The 20164-nt window shown below is 39.1% G+C and overlaps 1 protein-coding gene across 1 annotated transcript in view; it reads right to left on the bottom strand.

Moving 5' to 3' along the window:
• The window catches only part of csmd1a (CUB and Sushi multiple domains 1a), a 603150-nt gene that overhangs the window by 373227 nt on the left and 209759 nt on the right, over positions 1–20164 (bottom strand). Inside the window, exon 3 of the mRNA XM_066678438.1 lies at positions 1836–1948. Within this exon, the coding sequence (XP_066534535.1) occupies positions 1836–1948 (113 nt within the window). The remainder of the gene's footprint in view (positions 1–1835; positions 1949–20164) is intronic.

Genomic DNA, 20164 nt, shown 5'->3' with positions numbered 1-20164 from the left:
TTGAGCATTGGAAATCCATTTAACCACACGCATTTTATGCACTGTGTACACAACTGAACACCTGTGTCCACAATGGGTGCACCATGAAGTAGCTGAATTCACTAATTTAAAATGATGTCTACAAATGTTTTGACATGTACGGTATTCCCACAGCGGTAATGATCCTTCTCTGCTTGAAGAAAGCAATGTACTAGACACACCGCTGGGCCATACCCCTGATCCCTCCATCACAAAGAATTTCTATTCCGAGGATGAGTTTCAATACGCAATTCAAGTGGAGATCTGACTAACTTGGCTTCATGTGTGAGTCTTAAGGTGAGTAAGAAGTCAGGGAGGGATCATATGCATACCCTCATTTTTTCCCTAGTTAATTCAGACCAAACAGCTCAGAGGACCAAAGCCGGAATTGAATTAGGTCCAGTCGAGACCAGGGTGCCTCCCTTAATCCTGTAACTAATTGGAAAAGCTCATTGATGAGTTTGCAGTGAGGATAAATCTACTTTTACCCAAGCCCCACAATCAATCTGGAGGAGGCTAGCACACAAAGACAAACATGCAAGGCAATGACAGCACACTTTTTAAAAGCCCACGAGTGGCCCCTTGGCAGTTTAAGTGCACCATCTTACCATCATTCTTTCCAGCATTATCTGCCAGAAAAAGTACTTAGTTATCCCACACAGTAATCCAATATGGGATCCTGTCTGCGCCATTTCACTTTCTCAGTGTAACAAGATGTAAGGAGGCACACCAAACTACTCAACAGATTTGTTTTGTCCACTAGAGGGAGAAGTGACTCTATAGTGAGCAACTGTGTTACACAATGTTATTAAGATATGGATTATATGAAAGTGAGCAATCCAAAGGACAGTGTAGACACCTTTCCAAAGTTAGCACAGGTGCTAGACACAAATATAGCAGTTGATCTTTAGAAAAACAAAATCACCTGCTACTGGATCTGTACCCTCAAAATCTAAAACAAACTATTACATACTTACTTTAAGCAAATATCTCAGTCTATAGCTTTATTGTTAGTATTTAACATATATGAAATTAATAAATACCCATGAGATGTGCACATCAATGCAGATTTATATTAAATAACACTGTTTTAATGGCCATTTTGTAAGACTTTTTCATTATTTTACTGATATAATGCATTTTAAAGGAACACTAGGAAGTAAATAAGGCTTCCATCATGTTATTACTGAAGTATGGGTATATCTATATTCAATATCTATATGAACCCTGAAAAAACTTGCTTTTGTGCCATGAGTATTCTGCCTGATGATGACCACAGGAGTCAGAATGCTATAAGAATGCATTTTTTTACCAACACTTATATTTGTTCTTCATTATATTTCTCCCGAAGTGAAAAACAGAACCAAAAACAGAAAGGCCAAAACCTGTTCCAAAGTCTACTCAATCTGTGCCCCTCTTTCCACTCCAAGAAGTGGGTTTCAAATCCTAAAAAGAACCAAGAGACCTGTGGGAGACAGTTGCCTGGAAATCTGCCTCTGAAAAGTCCCCATTCAAGGGGTAAATGGAAGCTATGAGCACAAAGATGTCATCTTCTCTCAAAACAAACAAAAACAGATCAGAAACTCTCCTGGAAATGGGAGCCAGTTCTTCAAGACAATGCCCCTGAGGAGTTGCTACATGAAAACGCAAGGCTCACCACATAAATGGAGGCTAACATGCTTGTCGACCAGTTCCTGTTCTTTCTGGTGACATTTCACTGATCATACGCATTTAATCTTCAAGGCTCTAGCACAATCCTACTCTGTTAAATGAGCCAGACATTTTGAAATAATGCAGCAAAAACCATTGTTTCTTACCTTCATAGATTGCTTTAAATCCTTGGGCGCTCACAGCAAAATCTGTGGTGAACCACAGCGCTAGTATAGACCCCGAACTTACGATCGGCGAGGGCAGCATGAAGCCAGACAGCCTGAAGAAAGAATACAGAAGGGATTTCAATACAACACGAACACCAGTGCATTCACTGAACTTCAGTCCAACTTTAATATAGCCATAATGCAGTTCAGTAAAAGCAAAAGCATTTCAGATAACGATACAATCTCAAAACAAAAAAAAGTATATTAGTGCATTCAAAATAAATGTGTTAATGCACATGTGAGTTTAATATATTACTTTTCTTAATGCTAATGCTAATGCTAAATTTGGCCACAACTTCATCCCATAATATACTGTTTTTACAGAGTCTAGTGATGTATGAGCGGTTTCATGTAAACATAGCATCTCTCTCTCCCTCTCTCTCTCTCTCTCTCTCTCTCTCTCTCTCACTTACTGTCTCTCGCCCTCACACACACACACACCCCTCCTGTTTGGTAGTACCTTGCTTAATCTAAGTTTGAGCCACGAGCTGTGCTGTAGTGTAAATTTCCTCTATTAAAGCTTGTGTCTGATACTAAAACTCTCCCTGAAATTGTTACTCAGCAAATAGATTCTAATTCAAAAATAATCAAAATAAATTCAAAAGAATTGTTTCCTTTAGCCAGTTTGTCATTCATATCACAATACACATTAATTTCCCTCAAAAAGAAATAAAAGGCAAGCATTTGGACTTCATTGTTGTGATTAATTTTTTTTAATCAATAGACACTTCTAATTTAAAATTAATTCCTTTGTGTTGATCTTCCATTGATTTGTTTATTTTACATTTAAATATCCATTAGTAAAAGCTTTTTTCCCAAGAATGGACAGTGCAATTAATCACAGCAAATTGTGTGCTTAATTAGGATTTTTAAATGATTGACAGTGCCAATACTGTTCAGAAATGTCCAGTGAAAATCCAGAATACTACAAACATTGCTGATTATAATATTTAGGTTTTTAATTGTACTGATTTTGGTAATTGCTGCATTCTGTGTATTCTGAGTCTGAACATGGTAGACACACTGTTAAAGCTCATGTTTCAGGCCTGTGCTGGTTTAAAATGTTTGAACACTGAGCGAAGTTTTCAGATGTTAAATGTGTGGCATGCAATGAATTTTGCTTAATTTTAGATTTTGTCAGCTGTTCCTTCCATTTTGGAGCTAGGAAGATCTTAACCTTTTTACATCTTCAGTGTTCCCAAACGTTTGATGGACAACACTCATAAACACAAATACTGTCATGTGACTGCATACCCATGAATCTGTTAACAATGCTAAGTTCCAAATACGATACACTAACTATGAAGTGTTTTTTTCCCTGAGTTTATTTCAGAAAAAGTCTTTTCTCTTTGGGAATGTTTCATACTACATTTTGAAACATTATTCTGAGGATTTTAAGAAAGCTTGTGCAATAGCAGGATAAAATTGCATGTATGTAAAGACCTTCAAAGTGAACATCGCACACATTTAGATCATGCATGAGTTCAAAAGGAGAAATAACTGCCATGGACTAGGCATCAAATATGAGGTATTTTAAAGCATACAATATGAAAATATTAAAGCATATTCAAACTTTGCAGGGAATTAGTTTCATCATCAGAATCAGCTAACAATAAAATATGTGATGTACAATAAAAAGTATCAGTTGGCTCTTTGTCATATGGCTTCAGCATGTCACTGGTGACCAGTACTGACCACTGACTATAAGGGCTTGTACACTGTTGGGTTCCTTGTATGCTCACACCACCTTTGTGGTGAACCTTAAATACAAGGTTTAAGAGTGCTGGTTCACAGAGGAAAAAAAACACCACTATTTACCCTTTGTTGTTACTTCAGATTCTATTCAAGCTGTTCAAGCTGTTGATGATGGACCACCTCATGCAATTCTGAACAGCATTTGTAGAGCAAGATAAGAGTCACTCAATATATGTCACAACTTGGAAACTCTGCTCACTTGCAATTTTCTTGCCTATGCTTTCAACAGGTAATTATCCTGAGACAAGAATAACACTTCAATATGTGTGTTTGTTCCTAGTAAGAAGCTCATAATTATGGTAATTCCAGGACCACGAGTGTGACCTGCGTGAGTTGAGGAGTAAATCAAAGACAACTACACAATGTCAGCACATGTCACCAGCTTCCCTCGATATTGCCTAAATATTTCTAACAGATTTTTTTTTTTTTTTTTAACACTGTTAACTCTACACCTAAAAATACTCAAGTCTGACTCTGCACCTTATTTCCAAATCCCTTACTTGAACAGTGGGTTTTAACAGGAGGTTTACTCCCATTTTAATTTTCTGGGAAAACTCTATACTAGATATTGGAACATTGCTTTATAAGGATTCAGTGCTAATATACGGTCAGGTAATGTGATTGGATGATTATCTCTGGATCACAAACAACTCTCAACTCATCCTAGAAGTACTGAATCAGTTTCCATCACTTTAGGTGTTCAACAGCTCTCCCTTTATTCCAGTAAATATGATTATAAAAGCCTACACTGCATAAATGCAATGGTTTCAGGACTGCAATGCAGGGCCTCCTTGGGAAATAGCTAAAAAGACATGGAAAAGATGAACAACAGTCACTGTCATGCAAGTCTAGTTGGTTGTTATTTTTTACATCAAATATTGTCGCAGTCCAGTTAAACTTTACAGAAGAAGGTAAAAAATCCACTTGACTTTCAATGAAAGTCGTTGTAAACAGATTTTATTCCAAGTAATTTTTGAGCCTTCCATTCATCGTAAGATTTTTGTCCTAGAAAAGTGGTTCTGAAACTGTAGTTTTTGAGCTGTGTTCCTGCAATTGCACTCACTGGTACTTAAGGTGTATTGATATAATGAGATTATAGCTTCAGTTCCGATACATTCCCCTTAATAACTAGTTAGACCCTACCTATCAGTTTCCCACACCCAAATTAACATTAAATTATGACTACAACAACCAATGGGTAACACACTTTCATCATGAGAGTACTCTGAACATTTGAGAATCCACTCTGTAAAAACAAAAACTAATATCAGTGGTGAACCAACAAATTGGTTCCCACTTATGAGTCCTTTTATTGGCGTGATTTTGCAATCTGCTAATCCCCACACTGCGAGTGACCAGTAGTGACCCAATCAGTCTAAAAAACACTGCTTTAACCCACAAGTGGCTTTGAGCATGGTGACAACTGACTGCTTATGTCAACAATGTGTGCACCTCAGAGTATCTGAATTGTTGTGTACTTTTTTTTAACATAATATGCAGGTGGCTGTGGCTAGAAAATAAACAAGGAAATTGATTTACCATCAAATCAGATGCATTTGTTGTTTGGTGGAAGGCAAGACACATTAAGCTGTGTCTCTATCTCGACATACTCCTAGCCTTGGGCCTTTGGGTATAGCTTCACCTCTGACACAACCCAGCTAAATTACAAGGGCATAACAAGAGGGAGATCAAACCCAGGTCCACCAAAGTAGAGGCAGCCTCTGTGGCTCGCAGGTGAAGGATCAGACATGTTCATTTGATGAAAGCCCTGCTAGACACACCGGCTTCATTCTTCAGGGAGCGCAGTTAAGTGCCTCTAGTCCTGTGACCTTCAATCTCCAGGCAAAATTTCAGGTGGTCACCTCAGATGGCTCACTGTGTCTGCTTCAGGGCAGCAGAACAATGAAAGCAGGATGAGTAAGATTCGAACCCTGGCCTGCAAGGACATTGGTGGGAATGGGCATTTGACTTGCTTGCACTTATGGCTTCAGCAATAAGTCTCCAAACTACAGCAGTTATAAAATTGATTGACTGGATTTTATTGGTGTTTATTCTACATTTAAATACTCTCAGTTCTAGAGTGGTGCATCTTTGAGTTCAGGAATCCAAAAAAGCAGAATTGTCTTCACTCTCATGATGATGGCCTTTTTATTATTTAGGTTTGAACCAATACATATACTTACCCTCCTCCAAAAGTCACATAGGGCACTTTGCAGTGCTGAGCCCAGAGTAGCAAAGACAGAGGCTCTGTCAGTGGAGCATCACAATGATTTTGAAGTTGTCATTTTTAAGGTAAAAATACTACTTAATGTTCCTTTAACTCACATTTCATTACATACAGTTTTGACTGTGTTACAGCACCATTCATTTGGATCGTAATCATACAGCAAATCAAGTGGAAGCTCTCCTCAACACACATACGCAGATGGAACGAGGAAAAATCTTTTTATTGTAAAGAACATCAGGCAATGTTTTGCTGGACGTGCCCATAGCCCATGGACGTGCCATCTTTCACACACTTCTCTCGGCTGTATGGTTACAATACAGCCAGAGGTGCAATAACAGTCAAAGCAGTCAAGACACAAAGTTAATGTGAGGTAATGAGAATGAACATTTCACACAGATCGTGCGTAGAGTTCAAACCTGTCATTCTAATTTCACCTCCCCAATATGTAATACATCTACACTTCAGAGGTTACAGGTTAGATACAGATTTTAAGGCACACGGTATGATTGTGATTCTGGGAGCAATGCAATAAAACCACAGCGAGCTGAACTACAAACCTGTAGAAAATGAACAAATACAAAATGAAGGCACAATGCAAATGAAATGATCCCAAAATTACTCACATGGCTCACATTTTGTATTTGAACTTTGTTTGCATTCAAAACCTGATGGCTCTTTCAATCACTCAGTGAGCTCAGTTGAAGCCAACATCGGTGTCTATTAACTAATACAGACAAACTGGTTGCTTAGTGTTCTCCTCTAAGTGTGTTGATCAGACCAATGACACTAAAAAAGAACTGGCTTCTCTTGTCTCAGAAGAGGCATGCGCTAAGCTTTCCAGGCCTCCCAGCTTGGCAGTATTGCGTGTCACAGTGCATTACAATGCATGATATGCAAAGCTGAGTTGGTGCTTGACAGCAGTATGAAAATGATGCATAAATGAAATGAAAGCATTCGAGTTCCAATATGTATTCTGCTCCCATGATAGTGAGTAAGTGCTATAGTGCACTGGCTTACGTACTTAAAGCCTCAGTTCAGTAAATGTAGCATTAAACTAGATGTTGGAGAAGAGAATGACAAGATGAATATGTCAGTGATGTTAAGCACAGTGCAGTAAAATTATGTCACAGTTTGGTAATAGTTTAATAATTAAAGGTTAAGGAAGAATACTGTTGACTAGATGGTGATGTGTACACTGATGAAGAGAAATGTTTTGGTTAGCGGACCATTCTCAAATCAGCGGTGACACCGAGGGGTTTAAAAACTCCAGTAGCACTGCTGTATCTGATCCACTGACACCAGTACAAAATATACTACCATCACTGCAGAGCTGAGAATGATCCACCACCCAAATCATACCGACTATGGTCAGGGGGTGAAAGGGGAAAAACAATACAAAACGAACTAACACAAAGGGATGCGAACACAGGGCAAGAAACACCTGTGAGATTTTAAGGATCAATATGAGGGACCAAAACACTCAGGATAATGACTGTGACACTGTGACACTAACAAATAGCACAGTGTTGTTCGGTAAAAACATCCAAACAAAAACATGAGATAAGTGTCTCCTGAATTCAGTTCCCTATTATAGTGCACTATATAGTGAGTAATGTCGGCAATAGCAAGTAGGGAGCAATTTCGGACACAGGGAAAGTATGCAGAGCAATCGATGGACTTTGAAATGTCCTGAATATTTCTTATGGTCAATTTCAAAATTCAGTCTCGTGTCAGTATTACTGTATTCGGCTAGTTTCAGGCAAACAAACATCATTATTTGAAGAGAGCATGTATAGTATGTACACATCTGGCCTGACATCTGTTTGGACTCGCAGGCCTGCAGCTGGATGTATGTTAATTGTATGTATGATTGTATGTATGTTTTCTCTGGCAAGGAAACGAATATGGCACATCAAGCATGTTTGTAATTAATCTTTTATTCTGTGCCCATTGTAATGACCGATGATGCTGTGTTTGTTTCTATCATCTGGAACTTGAGTAACGTATCAATCTTTCATTTAAGATTGTTGTGTGGGACTGAGCTGAATCATTTATTTGTTTCTCATCTGGCCTGGATGAATGGAAGTGGGGGGAGGCTTGCAGAAAAAGGTAAATAACTTTCGCCTTGAAACGTAGCCCCGCAAACGACAAAGTGTTATTCACCTTTTTGTTCATCATCTGGGGAGGGGCCCAGTCGACCCAAATGGATCTGGCTGAGCTGCGCCTCACATGTTAAGCTGAGTATTATGCTAAGACTCTGAATTCCCTGGGCTTGTTAACATACAACTCTGGGATGGGAGACTGTGAATCCATGAATTCAAATACCTTGTTTTATCCGGACGCAGGCGGCTTTGGCATGAAATGTCTGCTCAGAAAAATAACAATGGCAGTGGAAGTGGAGATAGCGGGACCATTACTGTAAAACAGGATAAGCCCTCGGAAAATGATGTAAGGTCAATATTTATAGGTGCTCGTACTGTCATGCAGCGACAGCCCCCTTTGACTGAATGACGCTAGGGGACTCGGCAAGGAACGGAAACTTTTCATCCGCCTCTCTCGCGCTATTCAAAGCCTACGCAAGGATACAGAATGTAAGATGCATATTTCCCAGGCTGGGTGCGTTCTCATGTGTTTCTTCCATTGAATAAAATTAAAAACGCAGTGAATCGCTTAAGAAAAAGCCTTTGTTTCACATGACACACTATCTGCTGCATGTTTGGAAAGGTAAAGAATTGAAGTTTGGGTAAAGTTCACCTCAGGATATGCATATCTCTCAAACACGCAAATGACTGTCTTGGGTTCTTAGCTGTGGCTGCGATGAGCCTTGACAGTGAGCAGATCAGGGTTTCGTTTGACATCCCTCAGTTCAATTCCTTCACACTAAACGCCTCGCAATATTACCTCAAACTCAGAGTACGCAAAGCCCCCACCTTCTGCTACTGTCAGGCCTAGAAAAACACTGCAGTATAAGCAATAAACGAAAGCAGAATGTATTTTAAGGTGAGTTTGATCACCTGTGGTAACAGAGATGAAAAACATTTTCACAATCTAACTGCAAGCAGGTGTGGGTGGAGTAAAGGGCTAAATCTATACACCAGTAATGTTAGTTGCATAAAAAAATAAAAACGTCAGTACAAATAACAATGCCTTCCCAAGACACAGCTTCAGTAGACGTTCAGAAGTTACAGCACAAACAAGTACTCATGCATACCGAGAGCTGCAGTAAAAGTGAATACACCCAAAAAACCTGTCAGCAGAGAAAACAAGGACACTGCACCCCCTGGGAGCCGTTCTAAAATGCGTGTATTTGAGTGAATTAATGACACACCTTAAACATTAATTAACACCTTAAAAATAAGAAAAATAAAAAACAAGTAGGTTAGTAGGTGTATTAGTAAAAAAAAGTAAACAACTACGTCTGCCAAAGCAGCAGTTGGGAATAATTAACTGCATTTGGAACAAATACCAGGAACAGCCTGGACAGGGCACCTGTAAATGACCAACCTGTTCATCACAGTGTCTGTATTTAATTAAAATACTGACGAACTTCAACTTTTTAAATCCTAATATGTTTACCTCTATCCAAGTGAGTGAAATAATATCTTTTCTGCTTGTTTTTTTTTTTTTTTTGGAGTATTGTTTGTGACTAGGTCACATCTGGGTTTTCTGAGATTTTATTTTAGACCCAAAAATTCCAAAACCAGAAGAGTCTCACAGATACTGTGCTGATACACGCTGCATGTATAAGTTTTGCTGAAGTCTATAACTCTTTCTATATTTAAGTAGTTCTCGGGAAGGTACTTCTGCTGAAGTCATTATTTTAGCCAAGGAACCCTACTTTTACTTTAGTATGGATTCAGACTACTCTACCCATCTCTAGTCATAAGCAATATTATTATGCTACTACACATTGGAATAATGAAGCCATCACTCATGGCAGGCAGTATGAACTCCTCTTCTCCACGGCCAGGCTATGATTAAAAGTCTTTCACTGCCTGGGTAACAGCCACCAAGAGCGTATGCATGTTAAAACCAACATCTTTAGACATTCCTCAGGAGAATCCAGGTAGGCAAGTGCATATGCATTAGCAGCCTTCACCTTGACGTGCCCAGCGTCTTAGAAACCGTCAGCAAGGATTTTCCGCCATCAAACTAGAGCCCCAGAATGTGTTAGATCTTAGCTCCTCGCACTGAAATCATTTAAGAGTTGACTGCTTCACCATGCATGAAATGAGTTGTTCCTTTATGACAGCAGCCTGTTACCTGTGGAAAAAAAAAAAAGCTAGGCCTGTGAATAACTGCAGAAGTAGGAATGAATTTAAAAAAAAATGACCTTTATAGTTTTGTGGAAACATTTTGGCACCCCTGGTTAAAATACTTATTGAGCACTTCAACATAAGACACATTATAAACATTTTAATATCTACGTTTCTCATAAAAATTCTCTTAATGTTAGAAAACAACATACAGACACCAATTGGCCTGGATGCAGTAGAGAACTAGGCATATTCTCAAAATGGCTTCCACTGGTTGGGGACCCACCATATGCAGTATAAACCAGTTCATTGAGGGACTACAAATCAACTGAACTCTTTAACTAACAAGAGCTGCATTTTATAGAAAACATATTAGAAATAACAGTTTACAAATATTAGACAATTCTGGAGATCACAGGTTTGAATCCTGTTAATGCTTCGACCATCTGAGGCTTTGAGTTTTTGCACTGTTTTTCCATTGCATGGTACCTACACTACTCTGCTGTACGCATGTCTTGGAAACTGTCTCTGGTTTGTTTTCCACAACAACAGCTTCCTCCAAAAAGAAGACAGTGATGTCACAAAACATTGTCCAACAGGAACTGCAGGATTTGGGGTGGCGGTAACGTTAAGCACTGTTTATTCATCATGTTTTCATGTGTTGTATTTGTTTTTAGGACTGAAAATACCTTAGCTGTGCTTCAGTTCAGATAGATCAGTAAAGTTATTCTTTTCCTTATTGCACCACTGGAAGGCTTTGTCATCCACAAATCCAAAGAGCTTCTGAACCTATTTAAAAGAGCATGGCATAATGTAAGAGGATGCTGTTGGGAGTCAGATAAAAAAAAATGTGATCATTTCTGTAGACTGGAGGTTTTACAAACACCTAGTGTGTGCTGGATGTGTGCATTTCGTCAATATTGACAAGTCTCTCTGATCAATCAGTAAACAAATCTGCAAAGCTTACACTAGTCCCTATTCAGCACATTTGGAACCATGAGTGAGCAGGTATTTACAGAAAAGCAAAAGCAAAAACTGGAAATGGAAAGAGTAGAACCAAGTACAGTGGAGTAGGCACCATGCAGTGGAAAAGCACCATTAAAGAGCACAACTGGAATCATTTACTTTTCTGTTAATGTGCTAAAAAATTCAGTAGAATTGCATCAGTGACAGGTAGGCCAAGAAACACTTGCCGTCTGAGCAGCAAGTATAAAAACTTTGGTTTCAATCATGATAATGATCAAAATTATTTATATATATATATATATATATATATATATATATATATATATATATATATATATATATATATATACTGTCAATGTGGTTTTATTCTTTTGAAACATTTTCTTGCAGTGCTTTTACAAAATCAGCTTGACAAGTGTTGTCTTGCCTGTGTTAGAGTTTAAAGGCCAACATACTCCACATGGTAAATTGCTGTAATCTTTGCCCCATCCTTTGCGCAGCTGTAGCATTTCCTCTTCTTTCCTCCATGTGAAAAACACTACAGCTCAGCTGTCTGGAGCTTTCATTACATCACGTATCAAAGCTGGGTTCTGGAGCAGCTGTGTTTCTGGAGGGGTCAGTTCAGAGTGCATTAGCACTCTGTGAAGAAAGAACTCAGCTCCTTTTCAAACACATTTTTACCAAACGTCTCCGACGGTCCACCACAGCACCAGAAGAACAGGCTCCCTTTGGGTGCTGAGTGTTCAATGAGTCGATATCAAGGACTTTTTGGAGGGTATATTTTTGTAATGACCCCAAAAACAAACCCCACACCAGCTGTTTAAAAGCACTCTATTTATGCCTACGTCTGCCTTAACATCAGTAAAACTACATGTCCTGACAGTTCATGCTTTGAACTGTATCACAGCATCACTGTCTTGAAAAAATTTTTCATATTTTGAAAATGACAGCTTGTCAAATTCAAAATGACTGCTTCTTATTGACATCCTTGTTGTGTTTTGGAGCAAATTTAGCAAGCATATGTCTGGTATGTTTAAATACGGGAGCGGTGATAGTTCGTTTACTCACAGCTTCAAATAAATGAATAAAATAATTAAATTAAATCCATCCATCCATCCATTATCTGTAACCGCTTATCCAATTTAGGGTCGCGGGGAGTCCAGAGCCTACCTGGAATCATCGGGCGCAAGGCGGGAATACACCCTGGAGGGGACGCCAGTCCTTCACAGGGCAACACAGACACACACACATTCACACCTACGGCCACTTTCAAGTCGCCAATCCACCTGCAATTAAATTAAATTAAATATTAAAATATGGGCACCACGGTGGTGCAGCAGGTAGTGTCGCAGTCACACAGCTCCAGGGTCCTGGAGGTTGTGGGTTCGATTCCCGCTCCGGGTGACTGTCTGTGAGGAGTTGTTGTGTTCTCTCCGTGTCCGCGTGGGTTTTCTCCGGGTGCTCCGGTTTCCTCCCACAGTCCATAAATGACTCATAGGTGTGAATGTGTGTGTCTTGTATTCCCACTTTGCGCCCAATGATTCCAGGTAGGCTCTGGACAAACTGCAACCCCGAACTGGATAAGCGGTTACAGATAATGAATGAATGAATTAATTAATAAATATTAAAATGTAATATAAAGTATAATAATAAAATACTTACATACACAAGTTTGAGACAAATATGTGAATGCTTATTAGAGAATATTGTGAATGTTCATCTTTTATACAGTAAATAATTATTAAATGATTAAATTATGCACCGTTGCGGTCTAAAGAATAACATGTATTTCCAAAATAGCAATTTTAAAGGAGAAGGAAAAAATGCTTCAGGTAATATTTCAGGTAATTCTGTAGCCTTTCTATTGGTCTTTTCATCTATACATTTTCATACTATTTAAAAGAGAGCTGCTGTGTTCAAATAATATGTTAAACCAAAAATTCATATACATATATTTCTCTGGAAAGCGAAAATATTTTAATATACTATGTTAGCCAACAGAACTGGTCAAAAATGTATTTTAAAAAAATCAACCTCCATTACAATTAAACCATGTTTTTTTATGTTCCTTTAAAGTTACCATTATGTTCCAACAGTAACAACATACTATGCAGGGTTCCAGCTATGAAAAAAAGCAAATCTATCTGAAATATTGGATATTTACACAAAATAGCTTGAAACCTTAAAGATGTTTGTGTAAAGAGATAATGGTCACAGCTTAATTATAGCAGCAAAGTTAAAATAAACAAACAAAAAATGAATGTTTGCAACAAACAGGTGTTTTTGGAGGCATAATTATATTCACTTACAAAATTAACATGTAATTTGACCAGAGGAGTTCAAAATCTCTCAGCCAAAACGACTGCTAAGATCTCCAGAATCTGGAAATGTTCTTTGTAAGTTTAAACAGTTGAGCGACAGGGGGATTGGGGATATTAGGCCAGGATTAGGACAGAAGAAGATTCTCTGCTAATAGTCTGAAATGGAAGCTAAAATAAGGAAGCTGTTTTGAACAAATTGCATGAATGGCCGATTGGATAATGGGCGGAAAGGGAACAAAGTGGTGTCTGAAGTGAAGTGTTAATTCGAAGGCAATTACCAAAACCAGGTGGTCTTTTAGAAAGCGCAGGTGCAGGTCTGTCAGAGCAGGAGTTAGCGCGGGGCGGCACGGGTCATCGTGAATGTGTAGGAATGCTCAGAGACGAAGCCCAAAGCACAAGTGAATGGAAATACTTAAGGCACCCTGTGCCTTTTCGTTAGATATTTGATCCTTACCTTAATGACATTATACTTCTGTGAATTCAAAGCATCTTGGAGGGTGAGTTTGTGGATAATGAACAAAAGAACACATGGCAGTTACCTTGTGTTCTTTTGTTCAGTACTTCCAAAATGAGAGAAATGCATAATTACCCATTGGAAAGATTATGGGGATCTGACCTTCAAAGTACACACTTCAAATTATCGGAGCATGGGAAGAAAAAGAAGCAGCAGCTCCACAAAATGACGTAATCCATGGCTGGTGGTCTTGGAAGACAATGGCTCGTCTGTGCTCTGATGTTTAAGGGGAGCCTAAAATTAGACAGTTCAGCCACATATGACCATTTGGGTTATGCGCTATGCTGCTTTCTTTGAGGGGATTTTCTTTGGTCTAATTCTTTGAGAACTGGGGGAAAAATAATGCTACAGAGTGCACACACACACACACACACACAGACACACACATTCACACACACACAGACACACACATTCACACACACAAAAGTCTTTCTGTCTCAAGTCGGAAGGAAAAGTTGCAGTTCTGCTGTTTCATAAGGCCACGTCTCCCATTTAAAGTGAGCCTGCTCCACCAGGGCAGCTTTTGCTCACACTGAATATCCTTCTCTCCTTGGAAAAGATTTAGTTCACTGGCTGTTTGAACCCTCCCTGCAGAACAACTGAAGCAGTAGAAAAAAAGAACACACACAAAAAAAAAAAATCACAGGCCTGATTCAGGTTTCCTTATTCGCCTGATTCTGAGCTGAGTGTTTTTTTCCCCATCTCCACATGATATTATAGATTTTTATGTTATCTCTTTGATGGTGGGTTGTTGTGAATAGGAGGACTCACACTCACATCTGACTGGATGATAACATATAACATAGCCTTGAAAAAATGTGGAAATGAAGGACCTTAATCAATAAAGACTGACTGAAGTTAAAGCAGGCTAGACAAGATGCTTAACCAGACAATATCCCTCATCTTTACTTACTCTTCTAACAATTGGTTGCTTGCTTGTCTGAAGCAATAAAATAAACTAGACCAATTAAACAAACTAAATATAGATTGGGCTCTAGAGAACCTAGAGTTTCTGCTAGAAACATTTTCATTTAATTTACATTATATTACCTCATTACCCAGGGCAAAGTAGACTTTTCAATCATGATCCAGGGGTAGGCTAAATCATGGTTAGGAGTCTTGCCCAAGGACTCTTAAGAAGAGTGGTGATTCTTCCAAATACAGGGATTAATCTTCAGTCTACTGTGTGAAGAGGAGCTGTGTGTTATCCACAGTGCTGTATTAACTTTTTCACACTAAGCCAAATGTTACAACCTATATCAATCAAAACACTCAAAGTAAGTAACCACTAACCAGGAAAGATGCTAAAGATATTGTGTTATTACAATATGAGAACACAGAACGTGTAATTCTTGTACAGAGACTATTAGAGTGTCTGCATCTTCTCAATCCAGAACATCCAGTATGCTCTCACTGCCCTTGTCAAGATCACTTTTGAAGCTGAAAGCCTTACATATGCTTTTTTACATCTCATAACACTGGCATCTGACTAAAAATAGGGTAGCCTGATCCATCTTTTTTTTAAAATGCCCAACAACAGGGAACAAAAAAAAAATCCCCTTAGGCATATATCATTTTGCAATATAGATGAAGAATTTTGCCCATCTAATGAGAGCATAATATCATAAAAAATTATGGTCAGTAATAAAATAACACAAATATCATGATAGCTAAGGACACACAACTCAATAGAAATAATACAACAAAAATGTGTTGCTAAAACTTATGCCAGCATAATCTAAGTGCATAAAATATGGTAGTATCACATATATTAAGCTACAAGATACAGCCAAAAGTTACAAAAACAACACACTATATAATTACATAAACATTGAATCAGCCCTGAGTCTGTAAAATCTCCATTAAAAAGCATGAAACTAACCAATGCAAGCTCAGTCATACATTAGCCTAAAATCACCATGCTCAGTGTCAAGAGTCTGACACAAAAAGGACCCCAGCATTGAGCTGTGGGGCACTGAAAATGCATTCTCTGGATCAGTGAAGCAAGATTCATGATTCAACTTTTGAAATATCAGACTCACAACCTATGATGGTAGTTGAATTGGTGACTAAAAAGTGTCTGTAGGTGTGAGTGTGTGAGTGAATGTGTGAGTGTGTGTCACCCTGTAAAGGACTGGTGCCCTCTCCAGGGTGTATTCCCGCCTTGCGCCCAATGATTCCAGGTAGGCTCTGGACCAACCGCGACCCTGAATTGGATAAGCGGTTACAGATAATGAATGAATGAATGAACTTTGTTATCTGTAGAGATGTCAGACCAGTTAGAGGCAACCAAATTTCCATGTGGTGTATATAAACAAACAAAATGTATTGTTGATATTACACACTATGCTCCTCAAGCCATAAAAATATGGTGCTGGTCTTCTCAGAAAATAACAAAAGATGTCTGAACCTTAATTTATCAGAGTCCTTATTATGATCATAAAAACCACAGTTGGACATTTTGCTGCAACGCCTACAAGTGTCAAAATTTCAAATTCAATGGGTATTTGTTCCAGAAGGTACACTCAGTCCATCCACTCTAAGACCCCCTCCAAATCCTCTGAAATGGCCACCAGGTGTAACATTCGTCATCCTGTAAAAGGGTGAGCACACCAGTGGTGACCACCAGTGGTGTAGACACAATATATTGGTATATCCATCACATGGCTCAGCAAGCCTTGGCTCTCTTTGACTCGCAGTACAAGTACATCAATCATAGGGCCAGCAACACTCTTGGCCTGAGAGAGAATTGAATTCCTGACAGAGCTCATGTCTACAGCCTCCAAGCACTTTTACACAGCTTTCTCCTCAAGATGCCCAAGCTGCAGTCCAGGGCCTATGAAGAAACTATAGCTTAGTATTGCTCTTTCTTTGCCTTCCTTTTTCTCTCAGGCTTGAGTAATGATGGCTTCAAAGCCAGATTTCAAACAGTCTCAGACGAGATGATACACACCTTAAAACCACCACCAATACATCTTGATTGCCACCTTCAAAAACATCCCACCTTAAGAAACCCACATTTTTATTAAGACGTCCACCTTAAACAAACAAACGTTATTTGGATTTCCACCTTAAAGATGACCTTTAAAATCTTAGTGACTGCCTGTATATTTCTGAATTCCTCACTCTCACTCCCCCCCCCCCCTCCTTTCTCTCTCTAACAGATGCACGCACACACACAGCTGAAGGACAGAGATTCACAATTCAATGAATTCCTATGGGGGTACACCCTCTAAACAAATGCTAATAGCTCAGAGAAGATTTCCCAAATCGCTTAACCAAATATACTGTTACGACAAGAATACTCTGGAGATCGATTTGGTGTAAAAATGTAGCGGTTTGAGCGAGAATCGATCGCATGATGACGAGTTAATCACAGAACAAATTTTTGAAACTCTGCGTGCTGAGCCACTCTGAAAATACATTGAACTCTATGGGAGCCAAAACCGTCCCTAGTGCCAAACAAAAATTCATAACACAAGAACTGTATTTTCAAATGACCCCATTTACAGATGCTAGAAAGAGGACATTTCTCTACCATTTAAGTTATGGGGAAATATTCTGCTAAAAAGTGAAAAAAGGCTTTCCGGGCAGAGGAGCTAGACTGTGATGACATCATGCACTCTAGCCATCCCCCTTTCAAGTGAATGGAGGGATATTGAAGGAGGGCTTAAACGGGGCGGGTGAGTGCGAGAGGTCGTGATGGCATGATGGGTCTCATGATGGGTCTTCCATGTTATGGGTCTGTGTGTGCCCGGGTCCAACCCTCATATATACTGCAACAAATGTTTGAATAAACTAGAGATAAATCTCATGGCCTCAGGTTCAACTTTTGGTCAATGCATTCCTATGGGGAAAAAGTCCCACTTTGGAAGCTCGTATTCCAAAATCCGTAAGTCGGGTCACTCCAAAAAGCACAAGCAACCTGAGTTATCATAGGATCTATGAATGTGTGAGGTTTCGAGGCTGTAGCATGAAAACCCTAGGAGGAGTAGCATTTTACATTTTGCAAATAGAATAATTATAAGGAAGAAAACATAAGTACAGTAATTTATATTTGATAAACCAAATTAATAAAAGTTTCACTTATTATAGAGGACAGATTTTAATTTCAAATGATGTCCAAATCTGAAATATGACAAAAATGAAGGTACAAAGTTTTGTTCTGACAGGGACAATAGGTTGTGTTTTGAATACTGCTACGGGAAGCTTTTCTGCTAATCAAATAACAACAACGACAATAAAAGTTGTGTTTTGAAAACTGGTACACACAGGTCAGCCTATGTGTCCTGGCCTATGTTTGTTTGTTCATTTTAGCCAGTTTCTACATTGTTTCATCACTCTGTGATCACAAAATATTTACAGCAGCACCAAAACACTTCTAGTAAGTAACTACAATATACAAGGAATACAAATAATTCTGTCGCTAATAATTTTAAAACATCTGGGGATGAAATTATCTTTATGCTGTGCAATATGTGACGCATTATGCTCCAGTTTATTCTCTGGTTTGGTGAGATAAAATCATTCACTACATTCTTTAGGCTGACACTTGGAAAGGTGCTTGAACTTGTCACAACAGAGGCCTGTAAAATGTGAAACTGTCTTCATAGTAGGCTCACTCAGATATTATATCCTTAATGTCACACCAGTGGGCTGATAATGTCTGATTTCAGATTAGCTAGCATGTTAGTGGTAAAAAAATGCATATTAACCACAACAGATACTACTGATATTGTGTCACAATATTATGTTGATAACAGAATAACATCAGATTTCCAACGTTAAAGAGACATATCATGTTATAAAACATCTTGTATGAGAACAAATATGGGACCGCCACAATGCTTATCTAACACAGATAAAAAGCTATTTGCAGCGAAAGCTGTAAGGTAACTTGATACATTTTCTTTTACTAATTTATATTATATTTAACACTATTCATATCTTAAAAGACTTGTATATTAATTTTCCTCAAAATACAATAGATGACCGTGTCAACAGAAAGCCAGATATGTCAATGTAAACTAAGTAACCCATCTATACCCAACCCAAAGATAAAGACTGAGTAAAGAAATAAGTGTCTTCAACACATTCATGATCATATGAGCTCACTGCCGGGCGGCACGGTGGCGCAACAGGTAGTGTCGCAGTCACACAGCTCCAGGGGCCTGGAGGTTGTGGGTTCGCTTCCCGCTCCGGGTGACTGTCTGTGAGGAGTTGGTGTGTTCTCCCCGTGTCCGCGTGGGTTTCCTCCAGGTGCTCCGGTTTCCTCCCACAGTCCAAAAACACACGTTGCAGGTGGATTGGCGACTCGAAAGTGTCCGTATGTGTGTGTGTCTGTGTTGCCCTGTGAAGGACTGGCGTCCCCTCCAGGGTGTATTCCCGCCTTGCGCCCGATGATTCCAGGTAGGCTCTGGACCCCCTGCGACCCTAAATTGGATAAGCGGTTACAGATAATGGATGGATGGATGAGCTCACTGCCAAACAGTGTAGCATCAAAACATACAGGGAGGATGGTATGCTAATATTATTAAATAATAAATGTTTTTCCTTTTTCTTTGATAATGTATGCCTTGACAATATTGGTGATCCACCAATAACCAATATTAAAATTAATAATATTCATTCATTATCTGTAAGCGCTTATCCAGTTCAGGGTTGTGGTGGGTCCGAAGCCTACCTGGAATCATTGGGCGCAAGGCAGGAATAAACTCTGGAGGGGGCACCAGTCCTTCACAGGGCAACACACACAAACTCACACCTACGGACACTTTTGAATCACCAATCCACCTACCAACGTAGGTTGTGAGTCAGATACATTAAAATCCCTCATACATTCACTCACACATGTCCACCTACCAATGCGTGTTTCTGTACCATGGGCAGAAACCGGATCACTTTGAGGAAACCCTTGCAGACACAGGGAGAACACAACAAACTCCTCACATACAGTCACCCTGTGTGGGACTTGAACCCACAACCTCCAGGTCCCTGGAGCTGTGTGACTGTGACACTACCTGCACAGTGATGTTAATTTTTTGAGAACATAAGAAATGTGAGACACCTACCATGTTATCTCATATTGCCTAGCTAGCAGGCTCAATTTAAAAATAAATATCACAAACTCACAATCAAATACTAAAGACAATCCATCACCACATTAAATCATCAGAATATAGAGAGTAAATCTGGCACAGAGGAAAAAAACAAAATAAAACCTGGGCAGC

This window comes from Hoplias malabaricus, chromosome 8, assembly GCF_029633855.1.
Source record: "Hoplias malabaricus isolate fHopMal1 chromosome 8, fHopMal1.hap1, whole genome shotgun sequence".
Taxonomy (NCBI): Eukaryota; Metazoa; Chordata; class Actinopteri; order Characiformes; family Erythrinidae; genus Hoplias; species Hoplias malabaricus.
The sequence above is the reverse complement of the archived record's forward strand: the minus strand, read 5'-3'. Positions and strand labels throughout refer to the sequence as shown.